The 26480-nt window shown below is 34.6% G+C and overlaps 1 protein-coding gene across 2 annotated transcripts in view; it reads left to right on the plus strand.

Moving 5' to 3' along the window:
• LOC149779474 (ATP-binding cassette sub-family B member 6-like) overlaps positions 1-26480 on the plus strand; it is a 90154-nt gene that overhangs the window by 28800 nt on the left and 34874 nt on the right. For both annotated transcript variants that reach the window (XM_089940162.1, XM_089940163.1), the window contains exons 9-11: positions 296-405; positions 5739-5804; positions 25650-25864. In XM_089940162.1, the coding sequence (XP_089796288.1) occupies positions 296-405; positions 5739-5804; positions 25650-25864 (391 nt within the window). The remainder of the gene's footprint in view (positions 1-295; positions 406-5738; positions 5805-25649; positions 25865-26480) is intronic.

Here is a 26480-nt window from a genome sequence, read left to right on the forward strand (position 1 = left end):
AATGCCCTTTGAGTAAGAATGTGTGCATTTTACACCCCCATAGATGCTGGGGTACAGAGTTACCATCTGTCCATCCTTACATCAAGGAAACAGTCTCATTAGCATGATTTTGTAATATTGCAGACAGAATACAAATCAATGACCTTTGCATAAGAATGTGTGCATTTTACATCCAGCAAACAGACTCATTAGCGTGATTTTTGGATTCTCACCGTGGACCTTGTTATCATGAGGTTCATTGTTTTATATTATCTGCTCAAATTAAATTGAGTGGTCTTTGCCTCATTTATTGCAGTTGTGACTGTGAAAATAACAGAATGGAGAACCAAATACAGGAGGGAGATGAACAAACTGGACAACGCTATGAATTCTAAAGCTGTAGATTCACTTCTTAATTTTGAAACGGTAAGAACAGCGTGTTTAGGGCTATTCAGTAAAACATGCATGGGACCCAGGGAAAGCGTTTTTAATGTGAGGTACTCACTCATAGATACAGTTTAGAATTTTCTTATCATTTTAATATAAACTTTGTGAAATCAAAGTACCCTGGCATATATGTTTTTTAAAACTGCCTTCCCTGGGTACCATGTATGTTTAAGTTGAACAGCCCTTAGTAAAATTTGTTTCTCAGGTAGAAAAATAAAATAAATCTGTTAGAAAATTTACATCCCACCCTTCCTTCTAACCTCCCTAACCCTGTATCTTTAATGGTCATTTCTTTTTCTTAGTGTGATTTTAACTTTACAGACTGTAAGTCCAAGTCAGTTTATGATATGGCCTGCATCCATCATGATTTATTAATTAAATGTCATCAGTTGCTATTTTCAGCATCTGCTTGAACCACTGTACCAAGTTTGACCAAATTTGGCTTTAAGACCATTGAAGTGTTTACAGTTGGTCCATACTACTGTTGCATAAAACAGAAATAAAGCTTGAAATATTATTGCCATTGCTATAAAGAGAAAAACGTTTGAGTGAATTCTCAAAGAAAAGCTTCCAGCAGAACATGAGCAATTTTGACAGAAAGGATTCTGGCTTGTATGGCAGTAAAGTTTATACCAATAATGACATTTATCTTCTTGTTTTGGGTTGCTTGTTCGTGACACTCTTGCAAATGATCCTCCTATCCTAGTGGTGGCTAACACTTTGCCCTTTAGATTAAATTATGCAGTTTGTGTGTGTGTGTGTGTGTGTGATCTGGATTTTTAACGTAGCTTTAACAATTTTTCAGTCATATCATTACAATGTCTGCAGTGTAACAGTTTATAGTGATGTCTAGCACTGGGGCATCATGCTGCAGACATGTAGCATCATGTCCCACCCATTCACATTATCCTGACACCAGGCCAACCAGTCCTAGCACTAACCTCTTAATGCTGAGTGCCAAGCGAGGCAGCTGCTAGTACCATTTTTATCAGACTTTGGTATGACTCGGTCAGGGTTCAAACCTGCGACCTCCCACATCCAAGGTGGATACTCAAACCACAAGGCCACTGGAGCGGTGCAGTTTTTTTCACTTTTTAAGGTCTCGTATCTGCCATTGACTCACTGCCCTCCTTTTAAGAAGTGATTGGGTTTTGTTTCCGTTTGGAGTGCTTGATGCATATCGGTCTCCCGAAGATGAAGGCCATAGTGAATGCCTTTAGATAATGGACTGAGTACTTCAGAGTGCAGTTACATAGTCTTTAAAGACTGAAATATGCAGATAATGGATATCTGGAAAGGGTATTCTAATTCTGCAAAACACCTTGGCTATCATTATTCACACAAAAAGGCATTGGAAAACGAAATCTCCAGACTTTTAACTTCTGGTTTGGGATTTTTTCAATGATGTTATTGTTGACAAATCCACATTCTAGTCTGCCACTTCCCATTCAGGCTGTCAATGTAAAGAATGCCTTGGAAACAGAACTCTTTATTTAATCTCAGATACATGTGGCATGACTCATAACACACAACCGTCCCTCCTACCTTCTTTTTCTTCCTTATTAGAGAGTTTTGGCTTACTTCCTTTCATACCTGATTAAGCCTGCAGGATTATTCTCCCTTGATGCTTTAACATTAATTATACTGGGTTTTTTGTGTGTTTTTTTTAAAACAAACCAACAAAATTGTCATAAGAAATTAAAGCACATTAAATGCTTGCGCAAAGCTATATGCTTGATGAGTTCAGTTTGGTCAGCTATATATAATATGGAATCTCAATCCTTATAGTTACAGATTCATATATTCCCATAAAATCTGTTAACATCTTCCCAGATTATATAATTTTTAGAAGCTAATATCCACTCGTTCCCAGTTTTCTCATACAGTTCCACTACACCACCTGATTTTATCAATTTATTTATTGTCAAGCATTCTTATGTTGCATCTTGAACACTTTTATTGTCAGCATTTGCAGTGGTGCTTATAATTTTAGGAGACACACTCAAAATGGTTGCAATCATTTTTCTGTAATAATAGCCAGCTTCCAGTCCCTGTTGGAGGCTTAGTTCTTCTGCTGCAATTGTTTTTTGGACCATTCTTTTAATTTTGCTTGCATCCATGGACTTGGGCAACATCTACCATCATTGTCAAGAACCTGTAATATGTGGAGTCTTGTGCTTCCTGTTCCATCAGTTAAGTTTCCTGAAGAAGCATCAGCAAAATCAGTATCTTCCATTTGAAATAATCTTCATTTAATTATGGGAACACTGTGGATGATTTGATATCTTTCAGTCTGTTTATCAGTTTCATAGCTCTAACAAAATTGCTTATAGTACCAGTCTATCATGTCAAAAGTCAGGTCAGGTCTTGAACCTTGTACAGCCTAGTTTAGCAGTCCCAGTAATTTTCTGTACTGTGTCTGTTCCTCTGCACTCAAAGTTCGTGATTTGTCTGCAACTGTTTTGACACCAAGGATTACACCTTGAACCTTTTTGTTGTACTTAGAATGACCAAGAAATATCCCACTCACATTCTGACTAATAATTACAACCAATATACTGAAGTTCTTATTCAATTTTTCCAGCATGAAACCTCCAGTATTAGAATCTCTTTCTTACTGAATCTAACTATCATAAATCCTCAAACCTCCACTATACTGAACAAGTCTATTGTCTGTAACCCATCCCACCCACCTCTCAACCTTATACCTTCTCCCCCATATGGCAAGAAGTATTGGTGATATCAATACCCATACCTGTAAAGGACCAAGCCAACCCTTCCGCACACCTGTAAAGGACCAAACCAACCCTTCCACACACTTGTAAATAACCAAACCAACCTTCCACACACCTGTAAAGGACCAAACCAACCCTTCCACACACCTGTAAAGGATCATCATCTTTTCAGATTCTCTTTCCACTTTGAAAGCTTTGCAGAATCTGAAATTGGACTACCTGTTAATTTCCCAGATATTAAAGAAACTTTTTGTTCTCCTAGAATCTGGGAAAAGTGTTCAGTGCTGTTAACTGCCTAGACACATTGGCATAAAGGGTGATGAAACAGCCTAGAAAGCAGTCAAAACTACCATGCAGTCAGCCATTCCTGAATGGACAATTCCATATAATTACTTTATATATTATATAAATCAGTACTTTTGTCATTCTTGGCAAAATATGTGAAACAAAAGCTCCACAAACTTAAGATCATCAAACCAACTAGTGCAGAGTAGCCTCCCTTGTGTAGAACACCTGGAGAGATGAGATGGTAGTTTGTTGATCATGTATTGGACACACATACCTGATTCATGCATACCTCCTGAAAGGTGAACCTTGACCAGAATGTATACCCTGCAGTGTCCACTGACATTGGAACTGTTACGTATATTTGATTAAATTTATATTTGATTTAAGTTGTGTTTGATTTGATTTGATTGTTTGTGGGTTTTAGAGTCTTTTCATGTTCTTTACATGTCAGTGTAATGTAATTTTGTTTACAAGGAATTTGATATTTTCCAGAAAATTCAGCTTGACCTGAATGTTTCCTTAGATACTTAATAATAGAAACACTTGTTTCTATTTTTGACATAGTCCCTGGTCTTGATTAAGGGTCAAGTAAACAACTTTTCTCGGAGTAAAATGATTGGTTCTTATCAAGGACATACAGCAGCTATGTGACTTATACATGTAAACATGATCACGTGATCCTCTTTTTCGCAATTAGGCATTTCTGAAATTGCGAAATACTTAGTATTAATAGTGATGTTTAGAGAGAGAGAGATCTCAGAGTCCGGGCCTTTAAACACTTGATGTCAGGTTGTTTTCTTCTGTTGTGACCAGTATTGAATTTTTGAGTTTTTGAGTTATTTGTTAATTTTTCTTCAGATTATTTGGACTCTACAAGATTAATTCGCTTCTCTGGAAATATTATTGTATTCATACAGAATTCTTGAACAAGGACATTTCTTGAAAATTTTCTATGGATTTCCAAAACCAGAGGATAAATTATTGTGTTTGTACAAGGAACTGTATACTTCAATACAGTACAGGCTACAGCATATGTCATCGCCTTCCATCTTGGATTCTTCATCAGGACTCGAACTTGAAATTATTAGAACATGTCATTATTAGGACTTCTAAAATTTTAATCGTGGATTATTCTTGGATTATTTTTGGATTTGATTCTTAAAACCGTAAGTTCATATATGTTCATTTTTACAGAATTTTTCCAGGGAAATAAATTAATTGTTATATTTTTCAAAGCTTGGTGTTTTCACTCTGTCTTATGTTACTGTTTATTCAATCCTAAACACGTAACATAAGAGAACACATTCTTGTCTAGTGTTTCCACTCTGTGAGACAGAAGTATTTTGATGTAAACTGCTTGAAGAAACTATATGAAGACATACCACCTGAGAAAATCTTAGATTGAAAAAACAAATTTTAATCATATTTTAAGGATTTTACATGTTGCCTTTATCTGTTATTTGTTATACCTTGTTACAGAATCTTTTTATTTTATCTTGTTGCACATAATTATACATTTATTTGGAAGGCTTTATCTAGTTATACATTTATTTGGAAGGCTTTATCTAGTTATACATTTATTTGGAAGGCTTTATTTAGTTATACATTTATTTGGAAGGCTTTATCTAGTTATACATTTATTTGGAAGGCTTTATCTTACTAAATTTTTGTGCAGTTCCAATTTATGGTTTTTAATTTAACCTTTGGTTGGCACTAGACAGCCACTTTTGTGCTGAGGTGTCGTAAAACACAACTACATACATCCTATTGTTGGTAATGTCAACATTACCTAACCCACCAATCTTCCAATGCTAAACTAGTTCCTTCATATGGCTTCCAAAATGCTGTGGACATCTGTTCCTTAAGTATGCTTTTTATATTTTTTATAATGATTACAGTTCAAGCCTGCCGCATTGACATTGTACATCTCAAAGATTCCAAAATTCGAAAGTTGCAATAGGAGATGAGAATTCTTTATTTTTATATGCTTATTTTTTTTCAAATTATACAATTATAATCAATTATCTCAAAATCACTGTCAACTTATAATGTGAAATTGTCAGCGTACTTTGATTTGTACAGATTTATGACAATACTCCAGAGCTATCATTTAAATCGCTACTGTCTTATGATGTAAAATTTTCAGGTTATTTTGAATGTTATTGATTTATGAAATTCTCTGCTAATGAACACATTTATTGTTATAGATTTTAGACAGTGCTGTACTAATGATCACATTTATCTTTTCACATTTAAATTTAACTAATATTGTGTGCAAATGATTTACAGGTGAAATATTATGGAGCCTCCCAATTTGAAGTTGATAGGTACAATGGTGCCATTTTGGAATATCAGGTGAGTAGAGAGAGGAAGTACCAATTGACCATATATATATATCACTTTTAAAGTCAAGTCCAACTGCAAATAGATCCTGATCTGCCATTGGATCAGGTTAGTGTATGTTGTTTGTTCTACTGATTAATCCTAACAGACTCATAGACCCATATATAGTGGCACATGGCTGTGTAGTTTGCAGTGGACTCGACTGATAAGTGAGTATATATGGTAGGGTTTCATATTGTGACTCTAGAGTGAAATTTTGATCAGCTTTTTATGCCATTGCCATATTTTATATAGTGAGCATTTAGTGTGTCTCAGTATCTGTCTGTCTGTATGCAGGTTGGTACATCTATCCCTCCTGTATGTCACTAATTTTGTTTCAGTTCTGTGTATTTTAAATGATTGCATGGATTGAAGACAAATTTAGTAGTGGGATTAATATTTAGATGACCTAGATCAAATATTTTTTAGCGTAGCAAAATTTTATATAGTTTTGGCTTCTTTCTGATATGTAATAGTCTTATCTGTGTAAGACTTGTCCCATTCCTCAGTTGGCCAGGTATTGCACCTGTTTAGTTATATAATATTGTGCATTATGACCCATCCATATTAAAAAGAGGTTACAGGTAGGGTTTATTTTCTTGAAGAGACTGGTATAATGTAGAATCTTACTACCGCTGCTGTTGCTGCAGCTGATACTACTGCTGTTATTGTTATTTTGTTGGATTTTTCATGCTGATGCCAATTTCAGATAACACACATGAAAATAATTTTAGTCAAGAAATCTTTAAAGACCTAATTTAAAAGAAACTTTTGTGATATTATTAATTTCATTATAGAGAAGTACATGCACACAAGACTAACACACAACAAAGATAATTGAATGATTTCAATAAAACCACAACTGGCACAAGTAAGTGCAGTTAATTCACTTATCAGTACATTGTACTGGGTACATGTTATTGTAGTAGGTACCTGTTTTGGTGGTGTTGTTATGACAGTTGTACAATCTCTTAAATCCTTCGGAGTTTTCACTTATCAGGCCACAAGGCCAGCTGAGCTAATGGTATCTTGCAATTATTAAAAATTGCTGTTTTTTAATTACTTCTCACAAATCACTGAACCCGTGTCAACAGAACTTGGCAGACAGCATTCTGGCATGTTGGTTAATCAGTTTTGCACAAATGATGCCTTTGTCCTATCAGACATGATCACCATTGCTAAAAATATATAAACATTTCAATGATTTCTCAAAATCTGATAAACAGAATTTCATTTGGGTTTGGTTTTTTTTTAAACGTAGTGTTAACAATTTTTCAGTCATATTGCTATGATGCCTGCATCATGTCCCACCCAGTCACTTTATCCTGACACCAGGCCGAACAGTCCAAACGCTAACCTCTTAATGCTCAGCAACAAGTGAGGCAGCTGCTTGTACCATATTTTACAAGTCTTTGGTATGACTCAGCTGTGGTTCAAACTCATGACCTCCTGCGTCTGAGGTGGATGCTCTAACCACTTAGGCCACCTAAGCAGTCAACAGAATTTTATAATAATTTGATTGAAAACATTCTACCTTTCAAGGTGATGCCAATCTACCATGAAATGTGGCCACTGTTACTAAAAGAAGAAAAAAGTTCATGACCTTTTCACAGCTGCTCAGCATAATTAGATAAATTTTGACAGCATCCTGGCATACATGTGTATTACTTACAAGGTTTTACTAGTGATGCTAATCTACCATTAGATATGACTACCATTAGAATTTGACAACATTTGACAAAAAGCATCCTGACATAGAGAGCTTTTCAGAATTTGACCACATTAGACAAAAAACATCCTGACATAAAGAGCTTTTCAGAATTTGACAACATTTGACAAAAAGCATCCTAACATAGAGAGCTTTTCAGAATTTGACCACATTTGACAAAAAACATCCTGACATAGAGATCTTTTCAGAATTTGACCACATTTGACAAAAAACATCGTGACATAGAGAGCTTTCATATTTTTATAGATGACACTGATCCACTTTCAGATATGGCCACCGTTACCAAAAATAGAAGAGCCTTTAAATGTTTCTCAGAATTTGACTAAATTTAACGAGAAGCATCCTGAGGTAGAGGGAGTTCCAATGTTGCAATGATGCTCATCCAGCATCAGGTGTAGCCACCATTGCTAAAAATAGAACAACCTTTAGCTGACTCAACAGAATTTGACCAAATTTGATAATAAGCCTTCTTAGAGGGCTTTCATCTTTTACAAATGATGCAAATCTGCTATCAAACATGGCAGCCATTAGTAACATTATGAAAACCTTTCAATGGCAGCTTTTAAACAGTGTTTGAACAGAATTTGACTAAATTTGCCAGAAGGTATCCTGAAATGAAGCCCTTTCAGATTTGTAAATAGATGCCACCATGACTAAAATAGAAAAAAAAAATCTATATGGCCTCTTCTGATAAAACAGAATTTGACCCAGTTATGATGCATCTTGTCATTGACAGTTTTCAGATACTTACAAATATATAAATATTTAAAACAAATGTAGTATTCAATGTTGGACATACACAGACCTGCTACTTATGCTGATTTACTTGAGATGATCCTTATTTTATGTTTAAAATTGGAAAATTCAGATTTTCTGATTTTTTTTTCTTAAAAAATCCTGATTTTTAAAAGGGCCTCCAATTTAAAACAAAACGAACTTTTGATTACAAAATGGCTTTGCAAAGAGAGTCAAAGGGTTACAGAAATTCAGTAAAGAACACACTACAGAGTCATGCCATGAAAATCTATAATTTTCCATTTTCATTTTTTATGCTGATCAATTTTAGTGTGTTAATTTTTCATGGCATGACTGTAGCATACAATTTTCACGTTTGGTAAATAGCATAAAACAGTGAAGATGTCAGTTTCTTTGTAAAGTTTTTGTAACTACATGGTTGCAAACACTGATCAAGTTGTATTTCTTCTCCATATCCTGATTTTTTCCTTTGGCATCCTGATTTTCATTTCATGGAAGTTGGCATGTCTGCATCCCACATTTTTGGTTAAAATTTTCATAAAATTGGCAATGGTAGATGCATGTGTTTCAATCCTGGGATGCCTTGCAGTAGGGCAGCTGCTACAAAATCAGTATGATTTTATCAGGACTTATCACAGTTTGGCATGTCTAGTGTATCATTACCCTTTAACTTGGTGGATTAAAGTTAGTCTAGAACATAATGATTTTCTCAGAACTTACCACAATTAAGCATGTCTAGTGTATCATTACCCTTAAACTCGGTGGATTAAAATCAGTCTCAGTAACCTATCTTATTTATGTATAGTTAACAAGAAACGAAGTGTGTCTTACATGTGTCTTACATGTGTAAAGTATTGATGCATGTTTTATTAAGCATGTCCATATTAGGAGAGAAAATAAACCTCCCAAGTGGAGAGTTCCCAACATAAAGAAGCTAACTGTTCTTGTGTGTACATGTGTTGGGGAAATATACTCACATACTAATATTTAAGTGCACAGTGTAGGTATTACAGCAGATGTGGTAGAAAACCTTTAAGCAGTGTCTTTCCAACTGAATTTGACCAAATTTGACAGAGAGCATCCTTCCATTCTGAGCTTTCAGTTTTCTAAAAAAACTGCTGATCTGCTCTCAACTGCAGTCACCGTTACTAAAAACAGAAAAGTCCTTACTTGTTTAAAATAATTTTCAAATTGTATATAAATGATATGAATCTACTTACATTTTTTTGCCATCATTACAAAAAGTAAAAACATGTATCAATGACTTTATCAATAATAAAATGCTCAATACAATTGACCAAATCTGACAGAAAGCACCCAGGCATTGCAGGCTTTTAATATTGAGCAAATGATGCTGATGTGCTATCAAGTATGGATGAAGATACCAAAAATTAGGTCTATATGGAAACAATTGTTTTCATTAACATATTCAGTCAACAGCATTGGAACATATTTGTACAGAAATCAAAGCATCCTACTGATGCAGATTTCTTGGTCAATTTATTTTGCGTTTGATATTAGGCAGCTCTCAGTCATGTGAGCAATGTCAAACCCACTTTAACCTCTTAATTGTCAAAAAAAAACCCATTCAGAACAATTCTAACAGAAGGAATACTCATTAAACGTTAAATAAATTAGTTTGTTCTCTAATTATTATTCTGGGTTGGCAAAGACATTATAACCTTTTTATGGTATAAGATGCTAGCTTTGAAAATAAGTCTTTTGTAATTTGATGACTGATAAGACATTATGAAGCACTGTACTACACTTTATAAAAGATGCAGCAATGAATAGATTTATGTTTAATATAATAAATGTTGACTTAAGATATATATATTTTATATGACTACAAAAGGTTCATATACCATCCCAAGAAATATAATTATGTTCATAGAGAAATTAATTGGTGAATTGTCAGAAGAATCTCATTGATTGAGTCATAATTTTAAACAGAAATAACAATTTGCTCAGAGATGAATTTTACTACAAAGCATGTACATACAACATAATTATCCTTTTTATTGCCAACATCATTCAGCTGAGTTATAGGATAAAACAATGCATGTTTCCTATTGCACCGGTTTTAAAATTAGTGTTGTTTTGTAAAAACTTTTAAAAACTCTCTCTCACTATATATGTATTATAATGATCAGTATATATAATGTACTAAGCGCTTCAAGTACTTGGCAAAACCAGCTCAGATGCAGAAATCAATTTTGGGAATTTTTTTTGTTGAAATTTTGTTTTAAAACCTGGGTGGAAAAAAGTACTATGGTCGGCAATGAAAAAATAGGGGTGGTTGGCTGACTGGAAACACATGTTTTTGGCCTAGGAGCAGGGGAAAATTGGGAGGGACGGGCACTGTCAGCATAAAGTTAGGGAAAGAAAAGTAAATGCATATTTCTTGTGTATCAAATTGAAATGGCAGTTTTATTTAATTAATCCTCAATCAGATTCAAATCCAATCTCCACTGTCTTACATGGAGATCTAACAGTGACTGCTTGGGGGCATGTTTTGTGTAACATATGTTATTACCATAATCACTAATTTTATCAGCCAAGCAGACGAAGTCTTATAACCTCTCATTTGGGAGACAGCAGTATTGCTGAAGCACATAAATGTGTGCCGAACAATTTGATTCACTTTCAGATTTCTGAAAACTGTATTTTGATTGTCTATTTTAAGAGTCACCAGAACATGACTCCTAAACGGTCGATGTGAGATTGTGAAGATCTGATTTTAATCAGATTTATTAACCCTTTTCATAATGTTGACACATAAGTATATTATTGAAATGAAAACTTCCTGAAACTTTAGTTTCTCTGATTTATAGATCTTACTAAATGGCTGTAATATGCAATATGGAATGTAATTGGGCATTGTCATTTATGGACTGAATGTTAATTATAGCAAGAAAATAAATTTAAAGACAAAATGTTGGACATTGAATATCAGGCTATATAGTTTTGTGGCTTTATCAGTTAAACAACAGTAAAGATTGTTGGAATTTTATTCTTTGCTTAACCTTAATTTGATGAGTGTATCAGACCTGTAATGACTTTTTCTTATGGCAAGCTTTTCAAAACTTTGTTATTGTTTAGTGTAATGTTCAGTTGAAATGAGGATTCCACATGATGGTCTTGTGCAGGTTTTCATTTACTGAAAAGTAATATATGAACTGTCAATTTGTATCTGCCCACCATATAGTCATTTTATATTCCTGCCGTTATGTTTTGATATTGTCCTTCAGTCTGTCTGTTACCAATTTTGTTTTTATGCAGTGACTCTTGTACTCCAGCATCAACAGTTACCAAACTTTGTAGACAGCTTGTACTTGGGGCAGGGATGAAGCCTATCAACTTTGGGGTCAAAGGATCAATGGTCAAGGTCGCTTTGACAGTTTGAAGAAAAATAGTTTCTGCCTGATGACTCATGTTCTCTATGATCTACAGTTGCAAATTGTTTTGGTTGGCTTGCACTTAGGGTAAAGTAGAAGCCTGTAAATTTTGGGGTCAAAAGGTAGTGATCAAGGTCACTGTGACTATTAGAAGAAAAATAGTTTCTGCATGATCACTCATGTTTTCTACCATCTACAGTTACAAAATGTATTGGTTGGCTTGCACTTGAGGTAAGGAAGAAGCCTGTCGATTTTGGGGTCAAAAGATCAAAAACTAAGGTCACTTCGGCTGAAAAAGAAAAGTGTTTTTTTCACAAGAATTTAAGTTATCTACATACATGACTATTAAAGATGGGGAGAACACATAATGTACCATTCACAATCTTGTTATTGTTGAATATCCCACAGTCTGGGACCTAGTGTTGGTAATTACCTGGGTTGAATAATGTTGCATAATGATAATAGCCCTCACAACAAAATCTTGCCTTAGATATAAATCCATACCTTTATGTGAAGAGAGAGGAATTAAAAATGCAAGCAACATGAATAATTGGCTATTTTTACATGTTTAACTAAGAAGTTGTCTCTTTCATCTTTGACTATAGTTTACTCATACTGGCAGCTGAGTAGATTTCTAGTCGGTAAGTCCATCTTCCACATTTTCTTTGATTGCACTGCTGCTTTGGAAATGAAATTGTCAGTTGGGTCAAACTCTGCCCAAGCACACCTCTTCACTAGATATATGCAGCTTGCCTTCTGTAGGTTCTCAGCATGGAAGAATTAAATTAAATTTTATCATCTTGAACCATATTTAGCTCATCTGGTTGTAAGTCCAGATGGTCTTATTGCATGTGCCTGCATCCATCATGTGTCATCTTTCATCCATCTGTCAACAATTACTAGTCTTGAATCCATAATTCTGATTTGATTTTAGTTGTTGTTGGAATTTGGGTCTATGTCATCAAAATCCCAGATAAATTTGATAATGAGTGAGATCCATACACATTAATGAGGTATTAAAATCTGAGACAAGTTGGATAATGTGCGAGATCCATACATATTAGTAACATAACATATGTTTGATAATGAGATCATACATGTTAAAAAGGTCATCAAAATTTCAGACAAGTTGGTAATGAGTGAGATCCATACATATTAATAATTTAACAGAAGTTTGATAATGAGATCATACATGTTAATAAGGCCATTATAATTTCAGACAAGTTGGTAATGAGTGAGATTCATACATATTAATAATTTAACAGACGTTTGATAATGAGATCCATACATGTTAATAAGGTCATCAAGATCTCAGACAAGTTGGTAATGAGTGAGATCCAGTCATGTTAATAAGGTGACCTGTATCTGTATAATTGAACTTTTCATCACTTGGGATGGCCCCACTTCTGATTGGAATTGATTCAACTTAGAATGTAAAGTTATATCATCTTGGGCAAGTTTGATAATGAGCAAGATATAAACATATTAATGAGATCATCTTGCTTCTGATTGGCTGATTTTGTTACCACTCTGGAAGTCACATTTCTGAGCAGATTTTATTCAATGTGGGGTGGATCCATGCATATTAATGAGGTCATCTTGCATATGATTGAGTTTGTTACCACTCTGGAAGTCACATTTCTGAGCAGATTGTGTTCATTGTGGGGTGGATCCATGCAATTTAATGAGTTGGTCTTACATGTGATTACTGAGCTTGTTAGCAAACAAGAGATTGTATTTCTGATCCAATTTTGAAGAAAAAAATTGTTAAATAGGTAAATCATTACAATCTTGGATGAATACATTTATGAGGAAGATCCATGCATATTAATGAGGTGGTTTTGCATCTGATTGGCTGAGCCTATTAATTTTTTTAGCGACTATTTCTAATCATATTTTTATCACACTTGGTAAATAGGCTTATATCATCAAGAGACATTAAACATTTGTGAAGTGAACCTGCACCTGACTGGCTGAGTTTTGTTTTTACTGAAATATGGTAAAAATCCCACTATTGAAGGAAAGATCACTCTTGTCTGACTCCAACTTATTGAAAAGTTTTAGCTTTTTTGTTGCTGAACTTGGGAGAGCTGGAGTTATGATTGGGTATTTGAAGAAATGGTACAACTGAACAGCATCTTAGGAAATGGCTAAAAAGTATACCCCTTCTGCAACTGAAAGAATGCTATAGATGATTGCATGCCTTTGGCAGAAGGATACAAGTGGTAAAAATGCATTATCTTGCTGCAGATTATTGTAGTCTCTCATCTAGAATGGTACCATATTTAGCCAATCAGATGCAAGGCATCACATTAATATGCACAGATCTCACTTACTGCTCAACCTGACAAGGGTAATGCATGTAAAAGCTTATTTAAAATGTTGGAGCAAAATCTGGGTTTGAAATTCAGTCTCCCTAATGGTAACATGTTTAGCCAATTTAGATTCAAGATTATTTCACTAACATACAGAGATCTTTCTCATATTCAAACTTAGCTAACTTCTTGAAAACAGAAGACAATTATACAAGTTGAGTATAATCGGATCAGAAATATAGCTGCTAAAGTGATGACAAGCACTGGCAATCAGATACAAGACTAAATCATTTCATAATTGTACTCACTGAAGATTGTAATAATATAAACCCATTTACTAAGTGTTAGCAAATTAAGTTCATTCCCATTAGTGGTCACAGGCTCAGTCAATCACACGTAAAATAACCTCATTGTTATGTACAGATCCCACAAATTATCAAACTCATGTGAAATCATGATCATATAAATCTTGTAGCCATGCAGTGATGTGCTCTTTCAAGAATGTAATTGCAAGCATTTAACACCATAATTTGTAGCTCTACTGGTCATGCATCAGAAAATCTTCTGTGTTGGCTGGCATCTGGCATCCATCCTCCAGTGCCCATCATCTGTTACCACAAGTTTGTTGTCACAAGTTGGCAGCAAATAAATATGGTGCCCCTCAGATATACAATATAGCCTCCATGATTGCCATTTTTGAAAGACAATACAGATATACAATATAGCATCCATGGTTGCCATTTTTGAAAGATCTTTTTATCCTTACTACTTCTGAATTAATGGTCAGAGTTTTCACTATAAGATTTGTATTATGATATCTAGTTGGTCCTAAATGAAAATAGTATCAATATGCCATTTTTATCATTCCTGCATCTGAATGGACAGTTGTATCATCATGAGATTGTCACTTAAGTCCACTTGCGATGTCTGTTTGGTCCTAAATAGCTGCCTAGAAAATTTTGTCATCCTACACCAGTCCTTCTGAACAGAATCAAGTATGGCTTCCATGGTGGCCATCAAGTAAAATCATTTTATCGTTACTCCTAAATTAATTGGTCATTTCAGTAAAAGATGTTTTTATGATATCTTATTGGTCCTAAATAAAAATGTTGCTGGTCTGAAATCTAGAATGACTACTGTCCATCATGAAACTTTTGTTATCTCTTCACGTAATATTGAATGGATGGTCATATCAACATGCCATCATGAAACTTTTGTTATCTCTTCACATAATATTGAATGGATGGTCGTATCAACATGGGGGTTTCACTGAAAGACTTATGACGATGCTTTGTTGGTCCTGACTAAAAATATTGTACTGATCAGATCTCAGCATGGCTGATATGGTGGCTATCTTGAAACTCTTGATATTGTTTCTTCAGATGATGAACAGTGAGTCATAGTGACAGGGTTTTCACTGAAAGACTTTTTCATATATATAGTTGGTCCTAAAAATATACGGTGATGATTAGACCTTCTTTATGGCCACCATAGCTGTTATTTGAAAAATTTATCTCCACTTCTCTTCTCTTGAAGAGATAGTCATAATGAGATGGGGATTTCTATTAAAGATTTCTTATGAGGTGTTGTTGGTCCTGAAACAATTTGAGCCAATTAGACCTTCAATATGGCTGCTGTTGTAGCCATTTTATAATTTTTGTGTGCTATTCCTTAATGGATGACTATATAGACATTGTCACTTAAAAGCCTGTAGACTATAATATATAATCGATCACTAAATGAAAATGTTGCTTATCTTGAAAACACGAGGCTTACACTAAAATACTTCTCACTCTGGAGGCAAATTTTCTTTAAAATTTGATTTGCTCACACTTGAAATATAGCTTTGCGTTATCAATATCCAGGACTAGATCTAGTTTTGATGAGACATAAAATATATATTTATATCATCAAGATCTAAGAAGAGTTCATAACTGTGTGAGATACATGCATATTAATGAGGGCTGTTCCATTGAAACATACATGGGGCCTAGGGAAGGCACGTTAAAAGTTACACATACCTGCAATTTAAAATTTTCTTATCATTTTAATATGAACTCTGTGAAATCAAAGTACCCTATCATTTATTTTTTTTTAAACTGCCCTCTCTGGGTACCATGAATGTTTAAATGAAACAGTCCTGAGTTAATCTTACATGTGATTGGCTGAGTTTGTTGCCATTCAGGAAGCTATATTTCAGATGTGATTTTGGTAAAACTTTGAATTTGTTAATATATCATCAATATTTTGGTTCACTATAGAGGGAGGCCCATATATATTAATGAGGTGATCATACATTAAATTGGCACCACTCTAGAGGCTTTATTTCTGATCAGATTTTGATAAAACTTGGTATATAGGCTTATATGATTAAGATATCACATGTATATAGTAATGAGCAAGAGCCACACGTATTTAATGAGATGATGTTGTACTTGACTGTCTGAGCTTAATACCTCGCTAGATACGGTGTTTGAAAAACTGACTTTTGAGTTAATTTCATAAATAAACTTGAAGCATCGAGGGAAACTTGGTAAATAAACTTGAAGCATCGAGGGAAACTTGGTAAATAAACTTGAAGCATCGAGGGAAACTTGGCAAATAAACTTGAAGCAACAAGGGAAACGTGGTAATTAAACTTGAAGCATCGAGGTAAACTTGGTAAATAAACTTGAAGCATCAAGGTAAACTTGGTAAATAAACTTGAAGCATCGAGATGTCCATTGAGTTTCATTATGAGCAGGATCTGTGCATCACCATGAAATTCAGCAAGTTAGAAAATAATTCTCAAATCATATGCTCTTTAAAACTTCACCTTTAAAATACCATTTATCAGTCTTTAAATAAAGCAATGCTTGGGAAGTAACCCATGATATTAACTAAGGGGGCGCTCACCAGATAATATGTACTTTTGAGAGAGTGACGTATGTAAGGTGAAGTAGTTCGCATTTAAAACATGCACAATGGAGAGAATGTTGGCATACCTCTATGCTACATTAATGTAATGTGGATGATATTTCTTTTGGATATTGTACTTTTGGAAATTTTACATGATTTTAGCACACTGCTAACTAAAATGACTGCTTGTGTTAAAAAATCAGCCTGAATTAGTGTAAAGTACACTATACATAGCAGCTATTAAAATAGGGAAAATGAATTTTGCCAGACTAGACAATACCAGCTTCTGAAAGTGCAATGAATGAATTACCAAATATATAAAATGTAAAAAAAGTTATTGGCTCTTTTTTTATACAATTTGCCTCTGAAATTCAGGAAGTGAAAATGACCAAGTAGAGCTAGCACTTTTTTGAAAGGTGCACATCTGAAGTAAGGCCAAGCTGTATACACTATAACCCATAGTACACCTATCAATCATACACCAAAATAAAGGGAATTAAAGGTTCTTTGCATTATACCTAAGATATACAAGGTCTTTTTTAAATATCCAGTATAACCAGTGAGGAAAGCCAGTGAAATTCTTTTTTTCTTTAAAATCCTAACCCTATGCAAAATACGAAACTGTAGAGCACCACCTACTGAGAATTACAGGTTTAGGGTAATAGAGTTTTCTCCCTTGCAAACATTTTGAAAAAAGTAAAAAAACAGTACATTTAAGAATACAGTCTGCGTTCGTTGTACTAGAATAATTTATATATATAATTTATATAACTTGGCAAAATAATATACCTCTGAGTTTAAAATGAATGATTTGTAACTTATATATATAAATGCAATAAACTTACAACAAACAGTGCAAAACTAGTATCTTACTAGCCTTAGAGCTTTCAACTCCTAATGAGTCTTTTTCAAAGGCAAATACAAAACATAGACACGACAAACAAATAAAACAAAAACCATTATGTTTGCCAAACTTTACATGGCTGTTTCTACAGGAATTAAACTTTTAAATTTATTATGTTCCAAATAGTTTATTTCAACTTGTTGCGGATGCTGGAAAATATTTTTATTGGCCTAGAAATTGATGAGCCATAACGGCATCTGTTGTTTTATGTAAATTTATGTAAGTGCAAATTATATCCTGGATATTTCCATGTTATAGTAGTAATTATATGCTATTAAGCATATTTAGAGAATTATTTTACAGAAAGTATGTCTTCTGCAAAAGATAATTTTATTTGTGCATGACTGTCTTTTTTTAGTCTTCTTAGTTTAAACTGCTTGGTTTCAATGTTCTAAGGTGGCATGTCCAGTAAGATTCCTTTTCTTTCCTGGTTTCGGAACTCCAGGTTTGGTTGTGAGCAATTGCAATAAGTGTTATATCATTGAAAGTATGGCCAAGGGAGGAAAAGTGTTCTGTGACCGGGCTTCTATACAGCTTTGTCATTCAATCAGATCAGTGAAGGTTAATCCTTCTGTGTAGCTTTTCAGTTTCTCCGACATACTGAAGGCTTCAGATTTTACATGTGATGAGATAAATAGCATTCTCTGTTTTGCACGTTTTATTTGGACCATGTATGTTTAATATTTCTCTAGTCACTGTGCTAGAAAATGTCCTGGTCTCTATCATATGTTGATAGGTTTTGCATCTTTTATCGTCACGCAAGGGGTCAGATTGACTAGAGTGGTCTTGATTAGTGATTGGCATTAGCTTCGCCCTGACTAGGATGTCCTTGAGGTTTTTTGGTCTCCGGTAGGCTACTATAGGTTTGTTTTGGAGGATTAACTTTAGTACGTCTGACGATTCCACAATTAGCTAGTGTTTCCCAATGATTTTACCAGTTTTGGAGTTGTCTGGATGGTAGGTCAGAATAAATGGTATCCTATCAGCCTTTTCCTTATTTCACTATTTTATTAGGTCATCTTGGTTTGTTTGTTTAGCCCTTTGGGTATCCTCCACAATCAGGTCTTTGTTGTAGCCTTGGTAAATTAAATGTTTAGATAGCTCTTCAGACCTTTTTAGAAATGTTTCATCATCAGAGCAAATTTTGTGTGTCCTCAGTGCCTGGCTATATGAGATGTTCCTAATTCAGAGTTTTGGATGACAGCTGGTTGGGAGTAGATACTGGTGTTTGTCGGTTAGTTTTCAAGTAGATGTCTATATGGAGTTTGTTTTCTACCAATTTGTTTTTGGGTCCTGGAAAATGTGGTGTGAGTTGGAGACTTCTGCCGTGAATTTTATTGAAGGATGGAAGTTGTTTGCCTTTGATGTGAAATCATCCAGGCTGTCTCTTCCATGTTGCCACTTCATTTCTATATTTCTCTTCATTGTCAGTGTATTGCATTTATCTTGATCAATCCCTGACAAACGGAATCCCTTGCTGGATTCAGTGCACTTGAAAGGACTGACATTCGCCATATGATTTATATTTATATATATGTATGTGTATATATATATGAGAGAGAGAGAGAGAGAGATTACAATTGCATGCTTACATAAACTACCCTATAAGAACATAGGTTTATAAATATATTTGCAGAGAATTATTGATAAAACATTGCCACATTTGAAATTCCTAACTGTTTGGAATGTTTTATATCTGATGAAAATAGAGTGTGCTGGTACTACCGTGTTGAAGTACCAGAAACATTTGTCATTTGTATGTTATCACATGTATTGGGCATTATGGTATTGCATATAATGTGCCTCAAGGCCAAATTTGTCAGAAAGTATCCTGGGATAGATTGCTTGTATGTAACTGATGCTGATCTACCTTCAGATTTATTCTCCATTATCAAATATAAAAAACAACAACTGAAATAACCATGACCAAACTTGAGAGAAAACATCCTGGGATGAAGACCTTTCAGATTTTACACAAGTGATGATGATGATATGCAGACTGATATGGCTCGTTACTGAAAATAGAAAAACCTTTAAACGACTTCATCGTAAAAAAACTGCTGAACAGAATTGGACCAGATTTGACAATAAGCATCATGTCATAGATGGTTTTCAACTTTTCACAACTAATGATGATCTGTAATCAAATATGATCTGTGTGACTAAAAACAGAAAAAGATTTAAATGGCTTTTTCATAGAAAAAAAATAGTTCAAAAGAATTTTTACACATGCATCATGGCATGAAGGAATTTCAGATTTTTTATGACTTCAGCTCAAATAACAGAATTTGACCCAATTTGACTGATAGCATCCTGGCATAGAGGGTATTAAATTTATGCCAGCAACTTGATATAATTTGATGAGATTTGACAGAAAGCATTATGGCACAGAGGGTCTTTGAGTTCATACTGCTGATCCTCCATAAAGTATGGCCCCTATTACTAAAAAGTGAAAAACCTTTAATGGCTTCTTCACAGAAACCTTTAGCAGAATTTGAATATAGAGAATTTTTTAAAATATTATTATTTATTTTTTTTATTTGCAAAATATGTTTATCTGTGATCAGATATGACCACCTTTGCTAAAAATAGAAGACATTTAAATGACTTTCTGAAGAATTGCTCAGCAGAACTTGACCATACTTTAAAGAAGTTACCCTGGCATGAAGGGCTTTCAAGAAGTTACCCTGGCATGAAGGGCTTTCAAGAAGTTACCCTGGCATGAAGGGCTTTCAAGAAGTTACCCTGGCATGAAGGGCTTTCAAGAAGTTACCCTGGCATGAAGGGATTTCAAGAAGTTACCCTGGCATGAAGGGCTTTCAAGAAGTTACCCTGGCATGAAGGGTTTTCAAGAAGTTACCCTGGCATGAAGGGCTTTAAAGAAGTTACCCTGGCATGAAGGGCTTTCAAGAAGTTACCCTGGCATGAAGGGCTTTCAAATATCATCCACCATTAAATATGGCTGGCATTTCGAAAAATAGAAAAACTTCTCAGAAACTGCTAAACATAATTTGACCAAATTTGACAGGAAGCATTCTGGTACAAATGGCTTTAAAATTTATAAAAACATTACCAGATGTCCATCATATATTATTGCCATTAACAAGAACTTAAAATCCTTTACATATCTTCTATAAATACTCAGTAGAATTTACAGTTTGACAGAAATCATTCAGGGGTGAACAACTTTTAAGTTTGCACAAATGATGATAATCTGCTTTCAAAAATGGTTACTGTTACTAAAAGGGAAAAGCTTTTAAAAATTTCTAAAACAGATCAAAGTTGACAGAAGTGTCATAACTTAAATAACTTTCAGATTGATACCAATGATGCTGTGTGTGTGTTTGATTTGGACTTTTAACGTAGCTTTTTTTAAATTTAAATTCAGGCATATCACTATGATGTCTGCAGTGTGGCAGTTTATGGTGATGTCTAGCACTGGTGCATCATGCCACAGATATGTAGCTTGTTATCCCACCCAGTCACATTATTCTGACACCAGGCCGACCAGTCCTAACACTAACCTGATAATGCTGAGCGCCAAGTGAGGCAGCTGTTAGTACCATTTTTGTAAGTCTTTGGTATGACTCGACCAGGAATCGAACCCATGACCTCCCGCATCTGAGGCGGATGCTCTAACCACTAGGCCACCAGAGCGGTCACCAATGATGCTGTGCTGACATCAAATGCAGCTGCCATTACTAAAAGCAGACAAACATTGATACCATTTTATTTCAAAGAGCTGCTGGAAAGAATTTGACAAAAGGCATCATGTTATAAGAGACCTTTCAAAATTGGACAGATGTTGCTGACTTGATGTGCCATTAGATATGAACGAAGATGCAAAAACTAGAGAAACCTAGAAACAGACTGTTTTCTTAACAGTTGTAATAAGCAGCATGGAGAGAAATTTCTACAGAAAGCATCATACTGACCTAGATTTATTGGCCAACTATATTTACATTGGCTGTTAGGCACATACTAACTACATTTACATTGGCTGTTGGGCACATGCCAAATACATTTACATTGGCTGTTGGGCACATGCCAACTACATTTAGATTGGCTGTTGGGCACATGCCAAATACATTTACATTGGCTGTTAGGCACATGCCAACTACATTTACATTGGCTGTTATGCACATGCCAAATAGGTGAGCAGTATCAGGCCTACTTGAGTCTCTTGTTTGCAATTTAACTGAAATCATTATATCAATAACATAGAAAGAAACATTCTGTCTACTTGGATATGAAACTTGAAACTTGTTTTTAAGAAGAAGTTTATTGATAAAATTGCCTTTTTTTTAATAGCTTGAATTTTTTAGTCTCAAACTCTCAATTTGATTTTGGTATTACGACATATGATATCTTTCTGTGCTACAGTCATCAAGAATTGTTGAGCACATGCTGAGATGCTTTGCTTGTAGCTCAATGAGGCAACAGGAACTACTGTCTGTATGTCCATTTGTCTGTCTGCATGTACATTTTACTTTTCTTATTCAGACTTGTAGCAGGACTGTCAAGTGTCAAATATTAGATTTATTATAAAACACTATTAAACTCAATTCTCATTACAAAGCAAAGTTCTTTAAAAATCTATGTTCTTTGCAATAAAAGAATGCAGTAAATCTTCAAAAGAGATTTTAATAAAATTAGTTTATATATGGTAAGCTCAACAAGAAGGGCATGTTCTTTTAGAAACTTTTCTTGGATAATAGAGTTCTTGGATCCCTACTTCATACCAAGCAGAATTCCACTCTGTTAAAGGAAGCGTGTTAGAGCAGTTGTAATACACTTGATTTGTACCTCTTCGTTCATTGATTTCATTCATGGCTTTGGCATAAAATGGTTGTCCATTTGGAATCAGTAGTTTTCTCTGGTTTCTTCCACAACTAAAAACCACACAAGATGAGAATCTGAACCATCTAAGACACATTAAATATGATTTGCTATTTTATACCCCTGGTGGTATTCAAGACATCTAGATTTGTATATTAATGCACGAAATCTTACACAATAAATTAGCACTACTAGTCCAGCGGTGTTTTGATGGATTACCATGAAACTTGATAAATATTATGGTTATCACCTGAAGATGTGCATATCAATAAATCACTTTCTTCCCTTGATAAATATTATGAGTGTCTGCCTCACTTGCAGGCGGTCAAAGATTTGAACCCTGGTTAAGTTATACTAAAGACTTATAAAATTGGTACTAAGAGTTGCCTCGCTAGGTGCTCAGCATTAAGAGATTAGTGTTTGGACTGGTCAGCTTGGTGTCAGGATAATGTGACTGGGGGGACATAATGTTGTATGTTTGTGGCATGATTCCCCAGTACTAGACATCACTATAAACTGTCACACTGCAAACATTGTTGTGATATGACTGAAAAATTGATAAAGCTAAATTAAAAGTCTAAATCACACACACATACATATGTAAGATTTATTTCCTCTTTTTGTAGCTTTATACATTGTTAGACGCAATTGCAATCATGTTTGGGCAACTACTTCCCCAGCTATTTATGGATTGCCTTGGTAATTATTTATGGTCAACATCTGAAGAAGCACATATTAAGAAATCACTTCACTTTCCTCATTTTTTATTAATTATTATTAATTATTGTATTTTTTTTCTGGCAGAACTGTATTACACAATATCATTAGCACATCTGATCCCCCAGTTTTTGATATATTGCCATAAAACTTGGCAGATATTATGTTCATCTCCTGAAGATGTTCATCAAAAACAAATCACTGTTCCCACAATTTGTGTAAGAGTTATGTCCCTTTTTTACTTGCACCTGAATCCAAGTCTCGCAGATTTCGATGAATTGTTGTGAATCATTATGATCATCTGAGGAATCATGTTTTGACCTGGTGTTGTGTAGGAACTGTCATCATTTGAAAATGTACATGTCAGCAAATTACTCTGCTGTCACAAGTTTACATATTTTGTGTTTTGTCCTTCATCTGCATGGATTATAAGACAAATCATGTAAATGCAACTTGTCCTGCATCTTTCTATGGATTAATGTGAAAACTTGGTAATTATTATAGTCATTATCTAAAAGATACAAATATTGACAAATCTTTGTGCTCCCATGTTTTCTGTAAGAGTTATTGTTCTTTTTGACTTATCGATGGATTACTGTGACATTTATTATGTATTATTGTCATCATCAGAAGAAATTCATTGTACTGATACTATTTTCAAATGAGTTATATATGCTTTTTGTTATTATAGACTCACCTCCTTTTTGGGGTAGGGGTGGCAGGGTATATTTCTCACCATCCCTTTCAGGTTTTAAAAACTATTTTAAGCTCATTTTCTGTGAATATCTCACATGAATTTAGATTTTGACCATATTTGCCACTTTTGTGTAGAGCTGCTTGTTTGGTTATTTTTGGATTTTAATAATGTTTTTAATGGTGCTTTTAATAGCACTTTTAATAGCACTTTAAAAGAATTATGTAGAGGAAATAGGAAAAGTACCTTTCCTAAGGACACACTGAGGCAGCCAACCAATGCTTGCTTGGGTGGGTATCAAACCCTAGACCATTGGATTATGAGTCTGACATTCTGCCAGCTGGGCTACTGTGGCTGCCTTTGGCTAAATTTTATTTTGAGCATTGACTGCTACTCAGTAGCAGTGAAGCCACATATTCAATGTGTTTACCATTAGCATTGACTGCTACTCAGTAGCAGTGAAGCCACATATTCAATGTGTGTACCATTAGCATTGACTGCTACTCAGTAGCAGTGAAGCCACATATTCTTTGTGTGTACCATTAGCATTGACTGCTACTCAGTAGCAGTGAAGCCACATATTCAGTGTGTGTACCACTAGCATTGACTGCTACTCAGTAGCAGTGAAGCCACATATTCAGTGTGTGTACCATTAGCATTGACTGCTACTCAGTAGCAGTGAAGCCACATATTCAATGTGTGTACCATTATCATTGACTGCTACTCAGTAGCAGTGAAGCCACATATTCAATGTGTGTACCATTAGCATTGACTGCTACTCAGTAGCAGTGAAGCCACATATTCAGTGTGTGTACCATTAGCATTGACTGCTACTCAGTAGCAGTGAAGCCACATATTCAATGTGTGTACCATTAGCATTGACTGCTACTCAGTAGCAGTGAAGCCACATATTCAGTGTGTGTACCATTAGCATTGACTGCTACTCAGTAGCAGTGAAGCCACATATTCAATGTGTGTACCATTAGTATTGACTGCTACTCAGTAGCAGTGAAGCCACATATTCAGTGTGTGTACCATTATCATTGACTGCTACTCAGTAGCAGCAAAGCCACATATTCACTGTGTGTACCATTAGTAATCTGCTGGAAGGATGTAACATTTACATTGGATTGTGTCCATAGTTATAATTTCTTTAGTTGTTTTTCCATGAACTCCCAAAACAAAGGCTACCAAAATAGGTAACTGAGACTACCAAAACACTTTTTTTAAAATACATTTGACAAATGAGTTTTGTTGCATATTTTGAACAGTTTCACAGAATGTAAAAAAATTGGTTTTTATTTTATTGCATAATAGTTTTGATGTGATTATTTTTTAAATCTCTGAGATCCCTAAATGACTAATTTCTATTCCTCAAAAACATGTTATTTTGTAGCAGCGTCTCATTCACTATTGTAAATATGTTTCGTGCTTGTTAATTTGAGACTTTCCAGCCTAGATTAATTTCTTAAGAGAATAAAATGTCTTTTGTTTTTGTAGTACAGAGAAGTCTGATTTGTTAAATGGAAAATCTTTGCTGAACAAGCAATTTTTTTTTCTCTATTCAGAAAGCAGAACTGAAAGCAACCGCCACCTTGAACTTACTGAACACTGCACAGAATATTGTTATAACAAGTGGTGTCTTGTCAGGATCCATGCTGTGTGCCTATGCAGTTGTGCACAATGTGAACGGTCTTCATCTTAATTTGGGAGACTATATCTTATTTGGTACCTACATCCTACAGTTATATGGTCCGTTGAACTACCTGGGAACTTATTACAGGTAAGCTTATGTCCATGCAAGGTATACTTTGTGCTAAAAACTGGTAAATATTTAGTTCCTGTATTAAAAGCAATGAGTTTTAGAATGCATCAGTTTAATTAGAATTTAAGACCATAGATCTACTTTTTTTTAGATTTTTCTGTAGTGAATAAGAACTTCTTTTGCTGCCTTAATATATTTATATATTTGTATTATCAAAAGTCTGTATCAAGCAAAATTTTCAAATGAAAATTTAGGGAAGATGCATAAGAAAGAATAAAAAGTATGGAGTCAGCATTCTAAAAGAAAGAAAATCCACATCCAATCATTAAAATGAGTAGTTTTGTTTGCCTAGCTGAAAGTATGCATTTAGCTGTTTTTATTGTGTCCAGACTTTTGTGATTTGCACTTCTAATGTTCCATTTAAATTCCATAAATAACACTGATTTTTGTCAACCTAATTTTTTCCATCAACCACATTTAAAATTTCAATTTGAACAGCAAGGGAATTGCAATGCTGATGATGCATCCAGATGCTGGAACCTTATTGTACATATTGTGGCTTGTGGAAGCATTTGTTGCATTGTTGCAATCAATTAAAAGCACACATGCTTGCTATTATCACATTAATTACATC

This window comes from Sinohyriopsis cumingii, chromosome 17, assembly GCF_028554795.1.
Source record: "Sinohyriopsis cumingii isolate HCF-2022 chromosome 17, ASM2855479v2, whole genome shotgun sequence".
Lineage (NCBI taxonomy): Eukaryota > Metazoa > Mollusca > Bivalvia > Unionida > Unionidae > Sinohyriopsis > Sinohyriopsis cumingii.